Here is a 19,424-nt window from a genome sequence, read left to right on the forward strand (position 1 = left end):
TCTTCCTTAAGACTGTATTAACTTATTCTGGAACATGGAAAAAAAATACAGTTTAAAATGCTTTTTTTGTTAAATTCTATACAATTTGACCATAAGCAGGGCATCCTTGGTTTTGCATTGTCCAGAAGAGGCAAATTCACAGAGACAGAAACTAGATTAATGAATGACTGGGCCTTGGTTGGTTGGGGGGAATGGGGAAGTGATGGCTAATGGTATGAGTTTTAGACGGTGCGTGATGAAAATGCTCTAAAATTTATTGTTAGTGATAGGTGCACAACTCTATTTAGTGAATGTATTAAAAACTAATGAATTATATACTTTAAATAGGTAAACTGTACAATATGTGAATTATAGCTCAAAACGACTCATTACTCAATGATACATACCATGTAGCAAAGATAAACCCAATGATACATATTGGATACCTAAAATTCGATGATAATCAGAGGTAGTACTACTAACAGTAAAGGAAGAGAGGACAAACTTAACTATCTATAAACTATATTAGAATTTCAGCTTGTCACATGTTACTCACCATCCATGAGAAGCCAGTGGCCAGTGAGAACCCAGATGAGGACGAGCATGACAGACAAGGAGAATGATAGTAGCTCGGCAGCAGTGAAACGCCCACAGCAACCAAAAGAAATCCTGGAAAACACATGACATTAATGGGCTAATGGGCAATAAATTTTATTCAATAACCAAACTCTCCTCTTGTTCTTCATGATTAGTGATCATTAGGGCCAGATTAGAATAACAGGTAATACCCAGATACCTGGAAATCCAAAATACCCTATCCTCTTTGGAGTAAACTACAAAGAACTCAGAGGATAATACTTCTATACCCATTGATAATGCTTTTTTCCCCAAATTACCAACATGGGTGTTTAGAAGTTTAAAGAGATAATATCAATCTTTGAAGATTCTAAGCATAGGAGAAATTCTATTCTTATGAAAAAAAGATGAAGAAGTTAATCATTTAGCAAAGGTGAATATTTGTAAAATAGTAAATCTATGTGGTTATCACTAATTCCTGGGAAAATCAGCTGCCCCAAGTGACTGGTTTCCTAAGTTCGTATAGCATCTCCATTAGCATTTTGTTTCCATGGAGCAACAGTTTTAGGAGTTAAGATGTGAACATTGGGATTAAGCCTAAGTGACTAGCCTATATTGTATGTCACCAAAGATGAAAGGCAAAGAATGTCTGAGTCAGTCACAGTTTTCATATTCCATTATCTCAACAGTAAAGGAATGAAAGCACTGCTTCAAAAGAAAACTTCTCATCTTTTGATAATCTGAGCAGGAAGCATATTATAATGATTCTACTCTCCTAAGATTTGTCTGTTTCCTCTGCTATGAAAAGGTGAAAAAGGAAGTACTATCTTCCACTTTTCTGGCATTGTGTGATCCAGTCAATACCAGAAACGTAGACTTCGAATCCTGCCTTCAAATATGAGAGAAAAACATATACAAGTTCATAATTTGGAGGAAAATCCCACGTCCTTACTTGTTCTGAGGTGAACAGGGTCTTGTTAAATACTGGCACATCGGGAGAAGAAGAAAAGCAAAAGCTATCGTTGCAAGAACTATAGAAAGAAAATGTATGGTTAAATTTTGTTGAGTTTTTTTACATTATAAGAAAAATGGCATGACTTATAGAAGCTTAATCATTCCCAAAATACTTCTGTTAACAGGTGGATACAATAAAATTAACTAGAGAAGAAAAATATCTTCCTTTAGCATTGCACAGATAACTCCAAAAAAAAAAAAAAGTACTTGATTTGAAGTAGGTAGGTTTTCTCATTCTCTTCCATCTCAATCAGAAAAGACAAATAGCACCCAGGAGATGATCTCCTAATGAGTCTAGCATTTTTTCATGTTATATATTTCCATCATTGCTTAGTTTAAGAACTGATCAGGGAGCTGACAGTTAAATTACCTTGACTAGTTACCAGTGTTTCTATCTGCAGAAACATTGGCAGAGGCTGCCAATGACCACTCTGCTAAACCAGACCTATCGGTAACCTGTTAGACAAGGAGCCACAGCCAAAGTGATCCTGCTCTGCTGTTGCAAAGCTCACACATTTTCAAACCTCTGGCCTTTTGTTCAGACCAAGTTGGCAGGTTTGAATTGAGGACATGTCAAATAGGTCAAAGAAAGGATGAGGAGAAGTAAAACCAGACTTATGAAGAAAAACCTGCATGTCGTGGTGCATAAATCTTATTTTTTCAATGATGATTTAAAAGAGGTGAAAAAAGTTCCTTTTATGTTAATGTTAAGAATAGGCAGAAATTCATTTACCTGCTGTACATATTGTAAAAACTACTTGAACTGAGTCAAAGAAGAAGAACATTACTAGGAGAGAGACAGACGCTCCAATTGGAAGGAACAGGGCCTGGGTAGAGTCAATAGTTTGGATACCTGAAAGAGAGAAAAGGGGGACATATTAACAACTGAGATAACAGGCTCTGTGCCATGCACTTTAGATGCCATTAACTCATTAAAATGCAGACAGTTCTAGGGATTAGTACTGAGGTATAGATTATCTAGGCCCTCTTGATTCTTTCCTTCTCAATGAGATTATGAGCTCCTTGCTCTTCATTATGCCTTCATTATAGTAGTTGCTCAAAAAATATTTGTTGAATGGAACTACTATTTCCTGGTGCTAACCATCTGGATGACAGGGTGCTAAAAACAAATGAAATCAAGAACACTTGAAGTTAGTAAAAATTTAGTCAATTTGAGTACATTGGTGGTCTTGTGTACAGGCTTGGTAAAAGTAGTAGTTTAAACCCACTGACTAAAATAATTTCTCCTCATTTGTAGATTTAATGTATTCATGTTCATTCTTTCCCCACTGTCAATAATTGCTGAGGGCTGACTTTGGGGATGGGAGGAAGAGAACAAAACATGTGAAAACAGCAAATCAGAAAAATTATTTTATGGGAACATTTTAAGGAACAAACAGGATTTAGCACAGTGGTTCTCAGTTCTTGGCTTCTCATAAGAATCACCTGGGGACCTTAAAAAAAATTACAGTGCCCAGGCCTAACCCCAGATCAATTAAACTGAAATCTCTGGGGGTTAGCAGACCCAGATAAAAACTCTCCACAAAATTTTGTTTTGCATCCAGTGTTGAGAAACATTAATAGAATATTTGGTGGAAAAGGTAAACATGACAGAATCTGAATACCACTGAATGAAAAGAAAAAAATTAATTTTGTCTTGAATGCTACTACTTCCAAATTAACCCTGCTGAGAGATCATTAAGTGCACGAGAGGAACTAAAGAAGAAATTTTCACTGGTCTTTTATTTATTTATTTTTTGGCCAATACCATACTGTTTTGATTACTGTAGCTCTGTAGTATAATTTGAAGTCAGGGAGTGTGATACCTCTGGCTTTGTTCTTTTTTCTAAGGATTGCTTTGACCATTTGGGACCTTTTGACACACAAACCAATGGAACAGAATTGAGTGCCCAGAAACCCATATGTATACGGGTAACTAATTTTCGACAAAGGAGCCAAAAATATGCAGTGGAGAAAGGAAAGCCTCTTTGACTAATAATGTTGGAATAACTGGAAAGTCATATGCAAAAGAATGAAACTAGACAGCAAAAGAAACCAACAAAAGGGCAACAAACTGAATGGGAGAAGATATTTGTAAACAATATCTACGGTAAGGGGCTAATATCCACAATATATAAAAAACTCACACAACTCAGTAATAAAAACAAATAATTCAATTAAAAAATTGGCAGACCTAAACTTTCCCCAAGAAGACATATAAATGGCCAACAGACATATGAAAAGATGCTCATCTTCACTAGCTATAAGGGAAATGCAAATCAAAACCACAATGAAATGCCACCTCACACCTGTCAGAATGGCTGTTATCAATAAAACAAGAAATAAGTGTTGGAGAAGATGGGGAGAAAAGGGAACCCTCACACACTGCTGGTGGAGATGTACAGCCAGTATGGAAAACAGTATGGAGGTTCCTCAAGAGATTAAGAATAGAGCTACCAGAGGACCTAGCAATCTCTGTTCCAGGTATCTACCTGAAAATTTTGAATAATATTTATTCATAAAGATATATGTACCCCTACGTTCCCTGCAGCATTATTCACAGTAGCCAAGGCATGGAAACAACCGAAGTGTCCTTCGATGGACAGTTGGATAAAGACGTGGTATATATGTACAGTGGAGTACCACTCAACCATGAGAAAAGATGAAATATCACCATTTGTAACAACATGGATAGATCTTGAGATTATCATGCTAAGCAAAATAAATGAGACAGAAAAAGATAAGAATCATATGATTTCACTCATGGGATATAAAACAAGAAGCAACAAATGAACAAACAAAACCAACGAATTCAGACATAAACGACAATATGGTGGTTACCAGAAGGGAAGGGGGATGGAGAGAAGATGAAGAGAATAAAGGGGGTAAAATACATGGTGATGGAAAGAGACTAGACCTTGGGTGGTGAGCACACAATGCAACATACGGGTGATGTATTATAGAATTGTACTCTTCAAATTTAATTATTAACCAATGTTACCCTAATAAATTTAATTTAAAAAAGAAGTGTGCATATAACCTACAAGAAATAAATATTAGTAGTAAAAGTCTCTTCATTAACTTAAGGCTATGAATATTATGCAACCAGAATGAACATAACTAGACACAAAGTGTTGCAATCATCAACCAACATTTAAGAATTACTCTTTGGTATTTAAATCTACCTGTCCCCAAGAAAGCTAGAGATTTTGGTGAAATAAAATATTAACTATTTCTACAAAACAAAATTGCTTCTTATTGGCTAGGTAGATGAGTCAAATAATTCACTTAGGCATAGGGCAATACAATTTAGGAACAATGATCTATGTGTCAAGATATATGATCTGGAGAAGAGGTCTATCCTGAGTTGCAGTCAAACCCATTTGGCTTGGTGGCATGGATCATTTTAGGGGAGTGTATCTTAAAAGTGTCTTACGGACATTTATAAAACAAAACACTCTGAAATCTCTAACTAAATTTCATCTAAAGAGCTCTGTTTTGTTTTTTAATCGACGGCTCTATAACAATAGTTCAAGGAAGAACTAGAGAAAACTACAGAATTTCAGGTGCCCTTCACAACAGAAAATAACAGTTTCTCAAATGATTGTTATGTGGTAAGAAAAATCTTTTAAAAAGTCTATAAATCTTAAAACAATCCCACTCTTCTGTCAGAGAAAGCATCATATAGTCTACAGATTATATTGGTTTAAAATATAAACAGAAAAATTAAATGGCTCGTTAGAACAAAGACTGTTTAGTAAGTTAGGCCTGAGAGGTATTTGTTTATAATAAATCTAAATTTTAAAAATTCATTCTGCAATTGAAATGCAAAACCGAATACAAAGAACAATTCTAGAATATTAGAATGCACAAAACTTGTTTTTTGAAAGCACAGGTTTTATTTAAACAAAGAAGTATTAGACTCTCCTTCCATTATTTTTTTTTAATTATGGTGACACTGATTAACAAAATCCACTAAGTTCCAAGTGTACAACTGAACAGTAAGTCATATTATATATATTGCATGTGTGTTCACTGCCCATAGTTCCTTCCATTAGTTTTATAGAAAGATGCCCAAGATAGCGTACCAAACGGCAATGTCACAGGGCAAGTTAGATTTCCTTTAGTTGCTGACAATGTGCTACCTAGAACAGAATGTACTTCAATACTGCACTTCCTGAAGGTCTGCAGAAAGTGGTCCTGAAGGGAAGGAGCTAATTAGAAATTTTAGCCAAAATCCAGTGACTTCAAAACAAAACAGAACAGCTCTAACTGAGAAGACTTATGTGCAGTTGCACTATCTTTAAAGCCAAATTAACATAAGAAATAGGCATGATGACTGAATTAAAAATTATGTAGAGACATTATTTTTAGCATTCAGTGAACAGGGCTACAGGCTAACTAAGTATCTGGTTATGAAAGAGACATTGAGCAATACACCAATATATCCTTGATAATCGTTATGAAAATTACTAATTTTATAACTCCAGGAGAGAAGCTTGCTTTTAAACAAATATTTACTGAACATCTATTATACAATAGGCAATGTGAGGGATTAAAAAAAAAATCACTGCCAGATCTCACAGTTTAGAGACAAGGTGGAGAGATTAAGATGCATATCTCTATTAATGAAGAGAATTTCAACTGTTCATTACCATCAATCTGTGTAATTCAAATAAATTATATAGGAAACCTCAGATAAGAACTTCAAAAAGTCAGATAAGAGGGGTAAGGGCTTTTTTAAAACCCACTTAATACTAATAAATAAAGACTGACGTGCTGGGCAGGGAATCTCTATATATAGGCTTCTTGAGGCAGATGAAATGATGAGACAGGAGTTAGAACAAGATTAGAGAAAATGAGAGAAGACCTTGAGGGAACTCCCCCACTCCCACTTTCTTTCTAACTCTTTTTATTGTAAAATGTCACACATTCAGGAAAGCACATGAAACAAAAATGTAGAGCTCAGTGAATCACATAGACAATACCACCCAGTCAAGAAACAGAACGGAAGTCTTTCTTGGGCCCCTCTTAGTCGCTACTCTCCTTCCCGCAAAGGGAACGACTGTCTGCCTTTTAGTATACTTTCTTCTTTGCTTTACTTTATATGTTTTCTACCCAAGCATGCACCTTAAAATATTAATAAGTATTTACTTTGTTTTTGAAACTTATGATATAAATTGAGCTACATAGCATGCATTTTGTCTGGCTTTTTTTTGCTCAATATTGTGAGAAACACCCATGCTCTTGGTTATGCATAGCTTTAGTTCACTCATTTTCATGTCTTTTCCACAAATTCCTTGATTCTTATTTATTCTGGGAGTAGGCAATTGCAACCTTTAAGAAATCTACTATTCACTTTTTCCTTCATCAGTTCAGGACACTCTTGTCAAAACCTTAACACTAAATTCATAACTTCCTTTTCTTAGAGCTTTCCCCCCAATTCTTCAACATTGTTGACCATTTAGGACTTCAATCTCTCTAGCATCTACACAGTCTCTTGCATTTCTCTGTTCACCTTTCAGGCTATTATTTCTTTGACTTTTGATAAATGCATCCCATTTGCCATGCCATCTCTTCAATCTGGAATGGCTCATATTCCATAATCAAGTACTGGCCACCTCTGCAATGGCCAATTCTTTCATTATGTTCCTGATTATGTGGGTGTGGATGTGTTCCATCCTCATCTGTGCTTACTTACCCCTTTGGTATCCACAGCCCAGATTGGGCACTGAAGAAATTATTTGTTGAGGATAATTTAGTACAATACAGGAAGTAGATTCAAGAAAATGACCATTTAAACAACCATCTACTATTCTTTAGATGCTGATTAATAACGAGAAATTAAAAAACTTATGTTACCAGGTAACTTCCTTCTACTATATGGACTGACTTAACCATTTATTTATTTGAGGATAAAACTGTACTTAGACACACACTATCAATTTCTCTTAGGTTTCTGTAATGCAATGTATGACAGATTTATAATGTGGTTTAAGTACATCGTTTGCATATATGCTATATAACAGAGGATTTTTAAAGGAGTTTCAAGAGTATAAAGTGATTTGGCTTAAAATGCTGATAGATGGTAAGTTGCTATGTAATAATTTAACCTGAAAATCAGATACTGACACTGGGTTTTACCTGGTTCCTAGTAAGTTACTGGTATGGTATTTTATCTCATATAAGGATCTATGTCATAAGTTTAAGAAAAGACTTATTTAAGTGATTTTTACTTACTGTATGTATCATACCCACTTTATACTGCTGGGGACAATGAAACATTTCACTGGGTGAAAACTGGGCAAGTATAATTTGATTGGTAAGATATTATAGTACCTAGAGAAACTGAAATAGATATTTAGTGATCTCCAATGTAACTTCCAAGATCCTCCATGGATATGCTATATAATTTTATATTAGCTCCCTAAAATTTCATCCCTTTTAGGTGGTGACTTTAACCTGTCCTATAAGTCATGCTCATCCTTCCCTCTGTGCCTTTTATTATATGTTCTTCCCACCTGAAATGATGATTTCTTCATCAATTCCACTGTCAAGTTTCAAGTCAAACGCACCTTCTCTAAGAAAGAGTCCCTTTCTAACTTGACCCACTGTTGCTCATCCTGACTTGCCTTTCTCTTTACTCTTTGTACACTGATGTCAAAATGACTTCATCTCTAGTGCTTACCCTGACCCACTGATAGCAGATGCTTGTTCAAAATTCTGAGGCTATGGTAAGAGTCCATGAGAAAAAGTATCTGCTCTAGGTATAGGATGGGAAGGAGTATATGCTATCAGTCTTAGCACTTTATGAGCACCTTGGAAAGTATTTTGGCCACAGAACCCACATGACAGCTTGGGAACCAGCTCTTATACTTTTGCATCTTTCAAAATAGCTAATAGAATACCGAGTGCATGGTAGGTAACAATTATCAATCTCTTAATATTAACAAATCAACTTTCCTTATTTCTAATTTGATTCTCTTTTTATAATAAGCATCACCAATTTTCTATAACTATTGAGATACAATTGATAAAATTTACCCATTTTAAGTCTATAATTCAGTAACTTTTTCCTCTTTTTTTGGGGGGGAGGGGTGAGGTAAATTTAGCAAGTGTGAAACCATCACCATAATCTAGTTTTAGAGCATTTTCATCACCTCAAGAAGATTCCCCGATGCTAGTTTACAGTTAATTCTTCTTTCCATCCCTAGGCCCAGGCAACCATTAGTTTACTTTCTATTTCTATGTATTTGCTTTTTTGAAAATTTCATATGAATGAATTCACACAATATGTAGTCTTTCCTGTCTGACTTCTTAACACAATGTTTTCAGGTTCATCCATGTTGTAGCATGTACTTCATTCTTTTTAATGCTGAATAACATTCCATTGTATGGAAAGACCAGGCTTTGTTTATCCAAGAGCTTATGGATCTTTTAGTTATTTCTACTTTTTGGATATTATGAATAATGTTGCTGAACATTTGCCTTAGAGTACACTTCTTCAATTTTTTAAAACAAGTATTCTTATACAATCTTAAATGTCAGAAGAGATATTCACAATGCTTAGTTTTACAAGTACTTCAAGTAGATTAAATCTTTAAGAGTCACCAAGTGAATTTATAATCAATACCTAAAAAATTATCAGCCTCACCAAAGTTTTTAATGAATTCATAAACAGTGATACTAATCTGCTTATATTTAAGATAAAGAAACTCAGCAGCAAGCCTTTAGGCATGAGTTAAAAGCAAGAAATCAGTTCAGATTCAAAACTTAAGAATCTTAACAAATCATACCAAACAGATTAGATTTTATTATACCAAAGATAAATCTTGAACCCAGAGAATTAACTGGAGCTATAGAAAGAATCAAAACAGCTACACGTATGAAAGTTAACTGACGTAAAGTTCCTTACTATTATTGGTGCTGTTGCCATTGAAAGACCCAGAAGAATTGTTATTGTCTTTCTCCTTATCTTGATTTTCAAAGTCCATATTAAGGGACCTGTGGAAAAAAATTGCACAGATAAGCTTTAGTTTTGCTTAACAAAGAAAAGCCAGTAACAAAAGAATATTTTAAATCCTAAGGCACCAGGAAAGATCTCTTTTGAACAACTCAACAAAAATAGTTCTTGCCACATTTTAAAAATCAGTCTACATTCCTTCCAATATGTCAGAGTTCAAGAGTTTTCCTGACTGCAAATAAAAACATTCCACTGTGGCTGAATCTTCTAGCACATTCTTAACTACTTCCTTATGTGATAAATACCTGGGAGGAGAAATGCTGGGTCAAAGAGCAAGTGCAATTTTGAGACTTTTACATATGACACAAGTGCTTCCAAAATGGTTAGACCAGTTTACTCTGCTAGCAGTGCATGAGGGTACTTGTTTTTCTATACCTTGTCACCTTTCATTCGACAACATTTGAGTTTCCACTATATCTGAGGCTGTCCTAGGTACTGGAGGGACATAGTGAGTGTAGCAGGCTAGGCTCTCGTGGATTTTACATTGAAAGAGTAGAGAGACTGACGATAAACAAGAACAGTTAAATATATGGTATATCAAAGGTAAGAGATAAGGGGAAAAGGCAGAGAATGGAGAGGTTAGGTTTGAAATTTTCAATGAGGTGGGCAGGGAAGGCCTCACTGCTATGACTTCTGAGTCAAGACCTAAGGAAGAAGTCATTGTCAATATGAGAGACTAAAAATGCTATCTCTGTTCCAAAGCAGAATTCCTTAACTTTGAATAATTTTGTGTACATGAATTTCTCACTTATTTATTTCTTTGTTCAAGTCCACGGCCCTTATTCTATGTTCCTTTAAAGAAGGGGTTTTTGTGTGTGTGTGTCCGAAAGAACTTCCTGTGATGATGGAAATGTTCTGTATCTGCACTGGCCAATATGACAGACACTAGCCACGTGAACACTTGAAATGAACTCTATGTATTACTTAATTTTAATTAATTTATTTAAATGTAAATAATTTGAGAGCTAAAACTATAAAACTCTTAGATGAAAACTTAAGGGTAAATCTTTGTGACCCTGGACCGGGCAGTAGGTTCTTATGGGGGAAAATAATATTACTCATATACCTGATAAGGATCTTGTATCTAGAATATATAAAGATATCTTACAACTCCATGATAAAAAGACAACCCGATTAAAAAACAGGCAAAGGATCTGAATATTTCTCCAAAGTAGATATGCAAATGATCAATAAAAAAGTGAAAAAATTCTTAATATCAGGAAAATACAAATCAAAACCACCATGAGATACCACTTCACACCCACTAGGGTGGCTACAATCAAAAAGCCAGATAGCCAAGTGATAGCAAGGATGGAAAATTGGAACCTTCATACACTGCTGGTGGGAATGTAAACTGGTACAGCCACTTTGGAAAACAGTCTAGCAATTTTCAATTTTCTAGCTATTCAGTTTATCTATTTCTGAGTGAGCTTTGGCTGACTGTGTCTCTCAAAGAATTTGTCCATTTCATCCAAGTCATCAAATTTACTGGCATAAAGTTGTTCACAGCAGTCCCTTATTATCCTTTTAAAATCTGTAGACTCTAGTAATATCACCTCTCTGATGATGTCCCTTGGAGTAGTTTTCTTCATGTTTCTTGTGCCTGGAGATTATAGAGCCTCTTAGATCTGTGGTTTATAGATTTCTTCACATATGGAAAAATTTTGGCCATTCTTTCTTCAAGTATTTTTCTCTCCTCCCTTCTCTCTTTCAGTGACTCCAATTACGCATAAATTAGGCCACTGGACATTACTGTTTGATGTCCAATGATAGTTCAATGGTACTCTTTCATTAAAAATTTTCTCTATTTCATTTTGGATCATTTCTATTGTGCCTTCAAGTTCATAAATCTCTTTTCTGCAATGTCTAACTGCTGTTAATCCCATCCAGTGTATTTTTGATCTCAGACATTATTGTTTTCATCTCCAGAAGTTTGATTTGGTAGTTTAAAATATCTACCTAACTTTTTATATATTTGCAATACAATTATAGTATCTGTTCTGATGTACTGCTCTGCTAATTTTAACACCTGTGTCAGCTCTGCGTTGGTTTTGATTGATTATTCTCATCACTGGTTAAGTTTTTCTTCCTCTTGGCTACCTGGTAATCTTTGCTGGTATGCCAGACATTATGAGTTTTACCTGTCTCAATATTTTTATAGTCTTATTAGCTGCTTGATATTTTTATAGTCCTATAAATCTTCTTGAGCTTTGTTCTGGGATGCTGTTACCTGGAAATAGTTTAATTTGTTCAGGGCTTACTTTTATGATTTATTAGGCAGGTCTGAAGCAGTGTTCAGTGCATGGTAATTTTTCTCTGCCACTGAGGCAGGACCTTTCTGAGTACCCTACCCAATGCCACATGAATCATAAGGTTTTTCCAATCCGGCTAGTGGGAACAGGTACTTTTCCCTCTATTCTTTTCACATTCTTTCCTCAGCCTTAGGTTAATCTCCTCACATGTGTGCACTGATCAACGCTGATGAACGCTCAAAGGGCCCATCTGCAAATCTCTGGGGTTTCTCTCTTTGTAAGCTCTCTTCTCTTTCATATTCTGATTTATTAACTCTAGTTGCCTCAATCTCTCTGGACCCTCAGCTCCAACTCCTCGACTCAGGGAATCTATCTCCCTATACCACAACCTAAAAATTATCTTTAAGTTTATTTTTGACAAAAGTTGTATACAGATGGTTCCCGACTTTATGATGGTTTGACTTACAAGTTTTCAACTTTACAATGGTGCAAAAGTGACACATAGTAGAAACCAGCTATTCTCAAGCCTCATCAGAAGAAATTGATGACCCTGTCGCTGTCACATTCCCATCATCTAGCAATTCATTTTTGTTCAATGCTTCAAACATTCTTAAGGCCCAGTGTACTTTCAGCTGTGTATGTTAACGGCACATACAGCCATTCCCTCTCTCCTGAACTCAAGTGTTTTGCCAGTAATAAGCTGCCTAAGAAATTCTAAAGCAGCCTCACATTGTAATTCCTGGGTCTATTTGCTCATCAGGACAGCCCCTTTTTATGGCTTTCATTTCTCCCTCCAATTAGTGTTCTCTCCCTCCCTCAATGCTTTCCTGTAGGTCTGTCCAATTCTTTGGGGGACATACTGTTTAGATGAGTAATTATGCTATTTTTTCTGAGCAGCTGGAAAGATTAAAGAGAGACAGGTGTTGGCTTTAAGTAATATAGGAAGTGTAGCAACGCTCAGCTAAGGGATGGCAAACATAAGGGCTCCTAAATCAAGGATTTATTTTGGCTTTTAGAATCTAGTTTTATTTGGTATAGTTTTCCCCTCTGTACTTAGAAATGTGAAAACCTGGTTAGAAATAACCAGTTCACTTTACAAATCTTTTATCCTGTATTTTATGATCGGCTTCTCTTACAGAGTTTTCCATTTCAAAAATAGCACCAACATTGGATCCAGGTGTTTAGGCCAGTAAGCTTGACTCCCCTCTCTCACACACTATATCCATTCCATCAGCAATCTTGTCCTAAATCCACTGATACCTCACTCCACACTATTAGCCTCTCTAGTTAAAGCCATCTTCGTTTCTTGCCTGTACTAGGGTAAAAGTTTCCCAGGTTTCCCTATTCTACTTTTCCCTCATACCCAACGATCTATTTCCCATAAGATCCCAGAACAATCTTTCTAAAACACAAACCAAATCATATCACTCCCTGTTCTCGATTCTCTATTGAAGGTTGATTTTTCCAACTGCACATGAACATTCTCCAGGATTGATCATACGCTAGGCTATAAAACAAGTCTCGACAAATTTAAAAGGATTGGAATCATAAAAAGTTATGTCTCTGACCACAATGGAATTGAATTAGGTTGTTGAAATTCCTTTCAACAAGAGAGAATTCTGAAATATCCCCAAATATTAGGAAAGTAAGCAACGCGCTTAGAACCCACGGGTTGGAGCATTTGAGATCTTGCTCGCTGGTATATGTTGTCAGTTTGGCTCAAATCAACTCTTATAAAAATTAAAACAAACAAAAAACCCAAGGGTCAAAGAAAAAAATCACCAGGGAATTTAGAAAATATCTTGAGTGAAATAAAAATATTGAGCTTCCACCTTAAGGAACTAGAAAAAAGCAGCATAAACTAAACCCAAAGCAAGCAGAAGGAAGGAAATAATAAAGATTGGAGTGGAGATCAATGAAAACAGAAAAAAGAAAAAAATCAATGAAACCGAAAGTTAGTTCTTTGAAAAGATCAACAAAATTGATAAACCTTTAGCTAGACTGACCCTGGAGGGTGGGGCAGAAGACACAAAGACTAAAATAAAAAAATGTAAGAAGGACCATCACTACTGACCGATAGAAATTAAATGGATTATAAGGGAACAGTATGAACAAACTGATGCCAACAAATGAGACAACTGAGAAGAAATGGACAAATCCCAGAAAGACACAAATTACTGAAACTGATTCAAGAAGAAATAGAATATCCAAATAGACTATAAGAAGAAATAGAAGTAGTTATTAAAAATTGTCCCACATGCAACCATAAGAGAGCTAGAATGGCTACATCAGACTTTTAAGACAAAAATTGTTACCAAAGATATTTTATCTCAGTCAATCCATCAGGAAAATATAAGTTATAAACATACATAAAGTGAAAAGACAAATCCACAGGCTGAGAGAAGCTCTTTGCGAGCATTTATCTGATAAAGAACTTGTATCCACAATATATAGAGAACTCTCAAAAGTCAACAATAAAAAGACAACCTAATTTTAAAATGAGCAAAAGATGTGAACAGACACTTCACTGAAGAAGTCACACAGGTGGTAAAATAAGCACAAGAAAAGATGCTCAACATCATTAGTCATTTGAGGAAATGCAAATCAAAACCACAAGATATCACTCATCAGAATAGTAGAATAGCTATAATATAAAAGACAGATAATAACAACAGAAACTGAAATTCTCATACATTGCTGGTAGGAATGTAAAATGCTGCAGCTGCTTTGAAAAACAGTGGCAGTTCCTCAAAATGTTAAACACAGAGTTAGTTACCTTATGAGCCAGTAATTCCATTCTTAGGTAACTACCCAAGGGATATGAAAACTTATGTCCACATAAAAACTTGTACATGAAGGTTCACAGCAGCCAAAATGTGGAAACCATCTAAATGTCTATCAAATGATGCATGGATAAACAAAAGAGTATTATTTGGTGATGCAAAGAAATAAAATAAATAGACTAGTGATTATCAGAGAGTAGGGGGTAGGGGTGAGGTAGAAGAGGTCAAATATGTGGTGACAGAAAGAAAACAAACTATGGGAGGTAAATACACAGTGTAAATATATATATATATATGCCTAACTGTTAAAATGTACAGCTCAAACTTATTGGATTTCATTAACCAATGTCACCATAATAAATAAAAATTAAAATAAAAAAGAAAAATACTGACACACGCTATAATATAAACTTAAAAAAAATGCTAAGTGGAAGATGCCAGTCACAAAAGGTCACATGTTGTATGATTCCACTTATATGAAATGTCCAGAATAGGTGAATCTATAGAGAAAGTTAAAAAGTAGTGTTTACCTAAGATGAGAGAGAGGGAAGGGGAATGACTGCTAATGGGTACAAGATTTCTTTTGGGATGATGAAAATGTTCTAAACCTGGATTACGGTGACGGTTACACAACTTAGTAAGTTTACTAAAACCACTGAATTGTACACTTTACATAGGAGAACTTGATGGTATACACATCCATAAAAAAAAAAAAAAACCCTACCAATACTTAAAAAGTTAAAAAAAAAAACCCTACCAATACTTAAAAAGTGTGTGGAGGTGGAGAGTAAAAGTGGTCAAGCAAGCAGGAGAGAAAAAACCCAAAACAATGTTTACAAATCACATGATTGAGAGAACCTGTATCTAGAATATCTGAAGAACTGTTACAACTTTGTATAGGACAAACATCCCAATTTGAAATTGGGCAAAAATCTGAGTGGATATTTCACCAAAGAAGAAAATTCGCATGGCCAATAAGCACATAAAAAGATGTTCAATTATCTTTTCAACATACTAACCCCAGTTACAGGGAAAATGCAATAAAAGCCATGAGATAGTTCACGTCTTAATACTAGAATGGCTATAATAAAAAGACAGAAAATAATGTGTTTAAAAAAGTTCTTCCCTGCTACTAAACTGTATGCTTAAAAATGGTTAAAAGAACTCATATGACTCAATAACAAATAAAACAACTGATCCAATCAAAAAATGGGCAGAGGACCTGAACAGACACTTCTCCCTAGAGGACATACAAATGGCCAAGAAATATATGAAAAGATGCTCAACATCGCTAGCTAATAGGGAAATGTAAATCAAAACCACAATGAGATACTGTCTCACGGCTGTTAGAATAGCTATAATCAACAAGAAAAGTAAGAACAAATGTTGGAGAGGATGCAGAGAAAAAGGAACCCTCATACATTGCTGGTGGGAGCAAACTGGTACAGCCACTATGGAAAACAGTATGGAGGTTCCTCAAAAAACTAAGAATTGATCTACCATATGATCCAGCAATCCCTCTACTGGGTATTTACCCCAAAGACTTGAAAACTTATATCTGTAAAGATATTTGTACACCAATGTTCATAGCAGCATTATTCACAGTGGCCAGGACATGGAAGCAACTGAAGTGTCCTGCGATAGATGATTGGCTAAAGAAGCTGTGGTACGTATATATATACAACGGAATATTACTCAGCTATAAGAGATGAAATACTGCCATTTGTGACAACATGAATGGATCTTGAGATAAACATGCTAAGCGAAATAAGCCAGACAGAAAAAGTTGAAAATCACATGATATCACTTACATGTGGGATATAAACCTAAAAGAAACAAAGGAACAGGACAAACAGACAGACTCATGGACATGGACATGGACTATAGACTAGTGGTTACCAGAGGGTAGGGAGTGGGGAAGTGGGGAGGTAGACAGGGTAAAGGGGCTCAAATATAAGGGGGTAGGAGAAGGGTGAACTGGGTAAAGGGGATTAAATATATGGTAGCTGAAGGAAACTGGACTTTGGGTGGTAAACACACAAAAGAATATACAGATGTCAACTTACAATGTACATCTGGAAACTATATAATTGTATTAACCAATGTTACCCCAATAAATTTAATTAAAAAATTGGTTAAAATGGTAAATATTATGTCATGCATATTTTACCACATACAAAAAAAGCCCTCACCAGTACTCAAAAAAAAGTAATGAACAAAGCAGGAAAAAAACAACAAAAAAAATCTTCCCACAAAGAAAAGCCCGACTTTAGATGGCTTCACTGGTGAGTTCTAGCATACAGTTAAAGAAATAACCACAATTTCACATAATCTTTTCCAAAAAACAGAGAGGAGGAAACACTTCCAAATGTGTTTAAAGAGGGCAATTTAAGTGTATAATTAAAGGCATCATGATTTACTTTTTACAGAAAAATGTGTTTATTAAAGTATAAAAGACATAATGCACTGAATAAGAAGTCTTGAAAACTGGGTTCCAATCCAGACTTTATTACCAATGAGTCATGTGATCTTTGTCAAGTTATCTCATCTTAGGCTTTAGTTTCCTCATTTGTAAAATAAGGAAGTTCACCAGAGTAATCTTTTCCATTGATATAATTCTGTGGTACATTTATAACATAAAATTTTGTTTAATACCTGCCTGACGCTAAATTGGTATAACCCTTCTGTAAAACAATATGGCAACATGTAGTTAAAAGCCAGTTCATACTCTCTGGTGAAGCATTTCAAGTTTTGAATATTTAACCTAAGGATATAATTCAAGTAAAACAAAAGAACACATAAAAAGATGGTCACTTTAACAACCCACATGTCCAACAAGAGTGGAATAAGATAGTAACACAAAGGAATATCAAATTACTAAAAATAAGTACAAAAATGATGTGGAAAATATTTTTGTTAGGTGAAAATAATCAAAATATAAATGATTTAAACTATGAAAATGTACACAATATATAAGTATATGCCAAGACAAAAAGTTCTATGTACTAATGAAAGTACAGCAGGTCCTCAAATAACATTTAGTTATAACTTTGATGAGATGCTGTAGGAACTTAATTCTTGTTCATCAATTAGCCTATGGTAAAACTGGTTTTGCAGAATTTATTGATGATGTTAAATGAGGACTTACTGTATAGTATTAAGAATTTTTTAAAGTTCTTAAAAAATTACCAGGTCTTTTGAAATGCTGACATATTATATACACAAACAGAAAAAATTAGAAACTTTTCCAAAAGATACAGATACAAAATATCAAGATTATACTGATAAGGTTCTAAGGTGCTCTGGCTTGATTAATGTGTCCTAAGAATCATTATGAACTTAGAGCTCTCAATAAGTCTTAATGATTAAAATTTTTATCAGTTGATATTGGAATTACCAATAGTATTTTATTTGTTCTTCTACTCAGTATTGAGATAAAGCCTGAAAGTCTGTGATTTTACCAAGTACCCATTAAAATCCAGACATAATTTACTGGATAGTTCAAAATCTGTATGCCTAACTTCCATTTATGACCATCATTTCAAGTTCTCAATTTAAAATTTCTCATGTGGCTTTCATTTGTAAGTGTATCAGCCACAAAACTACAGTTCCTTTCAAGAACAGGTAGCAAAAAAGAAGGGAGTGAACAATCTGTTTCCTAATTTTCCTTCCTATTCCTATGGCTGCCTGCTAGGATGGAAACTCAAGAGGATCCATTCTCAGTATTCCCAATGTCAGCAGAGAAAATACTTGGTAAATGCTAATGTCTACGATTCTAATGATAGTAGGTTGAACCATAAAAAATTATTTCTATAGGTCAAAAACATCAACTATAGGCAGCTACATATGACTCAACCTATGTCAATGCCCCTGTAGTAAGAAAAACTTTTTGTTCCCTGTGAGACTGCAAAATCACTATCAAGGATTCTCTCACTAACGTTCCCAAAGAGTGTGCTTATGTGAGACATTATTTTTAGAACCAGAATTTAAGCAATTTTGTGTTTGCATGTTTGTAATAAAATGCCAAAGTCATAAGTAAAACCAAGAAGTATTTGAACAGCAGCCAAATTAAAGAAAATAAATATCAGAATTATCCCATTCAAACTCAATTCCTGTCAAAGTCAGGTTTCTCTTCACAGAGCAATAAGTTTTGGTGCTAACACTTTCCAAGTAGTGTTTCTTCCACCTCCAACTGAAATGAATACCACTTTGAGAGCATCTTACCTGAAACTACCATAGACTATAAGTAGAATGGAAATCAGAAATGTAGACACTTGACTGGAATCCACCAGGGAATAGGCCCTAGAGAAATAAAGGGGGGAAAAAAATTAAATCACATGGCAGCAATTCCTCATGGAGTTTACAATTCAATGAAGATCTACAAACCCCACAGCTCTGATTTTATCTTAATAAGAAAAAAGGTATAAATTAACATTAACGAAATAACAATTAAAATGAGATTTGCTGGTTTAAGATAAAGAATATGTTCATAGCTATTATTAGTTAACATTCACGGGATGTTAAATGATATCAATGTAAAAACCCCATCTGTGTATGATATACAATAGGTGCTTATAACATACTCCCAATTTAAAAAGAAAATATCTACCAGTTCTATCAACCAATGATAAAAAGTCTGTGATCAAACTTTTATCAGTTTACACTTGAATTACCAATAGTATTTTACTGGTTTTAGTCAGTGATGAGATAAAGCCTGTATCTCTCTCCTGAATTCCATTTCCATTTTTATAACTTCCTATTGGTTCTTTCCATCTGGATGTCTTACAGGAAATTCTT

At 34.8% G+C, this 19,424-nt stretch overlaps 1 protein-coding gene across 1 annotated transcript in view; it reads right to left on the reverse strand.

Moving 5' to 3' along the window:
- The window catches only part of SPPL3 (signal peptide peptidase like 3), a 34,154-nt gene extending 15,223 nt beyond the window's left edge, over positions 1-18,931 (reverse strand). The window contains exons 1-5 of the mRNA XM_025044512.1: positions 18,852-18,931; positions 9,485-9,573; positions 2,303-2,422; positions 1,508-1,586; positions 536-648 (exon numbers count right to left, since the gene is read on the reverse strand). Of these exons, the coding sequence (XP_024900280.1) occupies positions 536-648; positions 1,508-1,586; positions 2,303-2,422; positions 9,485-9,563 (391 nt within the window). The 5' untranslated portion in view covers positions 9,564-9,573; positions 18,852-18,931. The remainder of the gene's footprint in view (positions 1-535; positions 649-1,507; positions 1,587-2,302; positions 2,423-9,484; positions 9,574-18,851) is intronic.
- Between the last annotated feature and the right edge of the window lie 493 nt (positions 18,932-19,424).

This window comes from Pteropus alecto, unplaced genomic scaffold, assembly GCF_000325575.1.
Source record: "Pteropus alecto unplaced genomic scaffold, ASM32557v1 scaffold113, whole genome shotgun sequence".
Taxonomy (NCBI): Eukaryota; Metazoa; Chordata; class Mammalia; order Chiroptera; family Pteropodidae; genus Pteropus; species Pteropus alecto.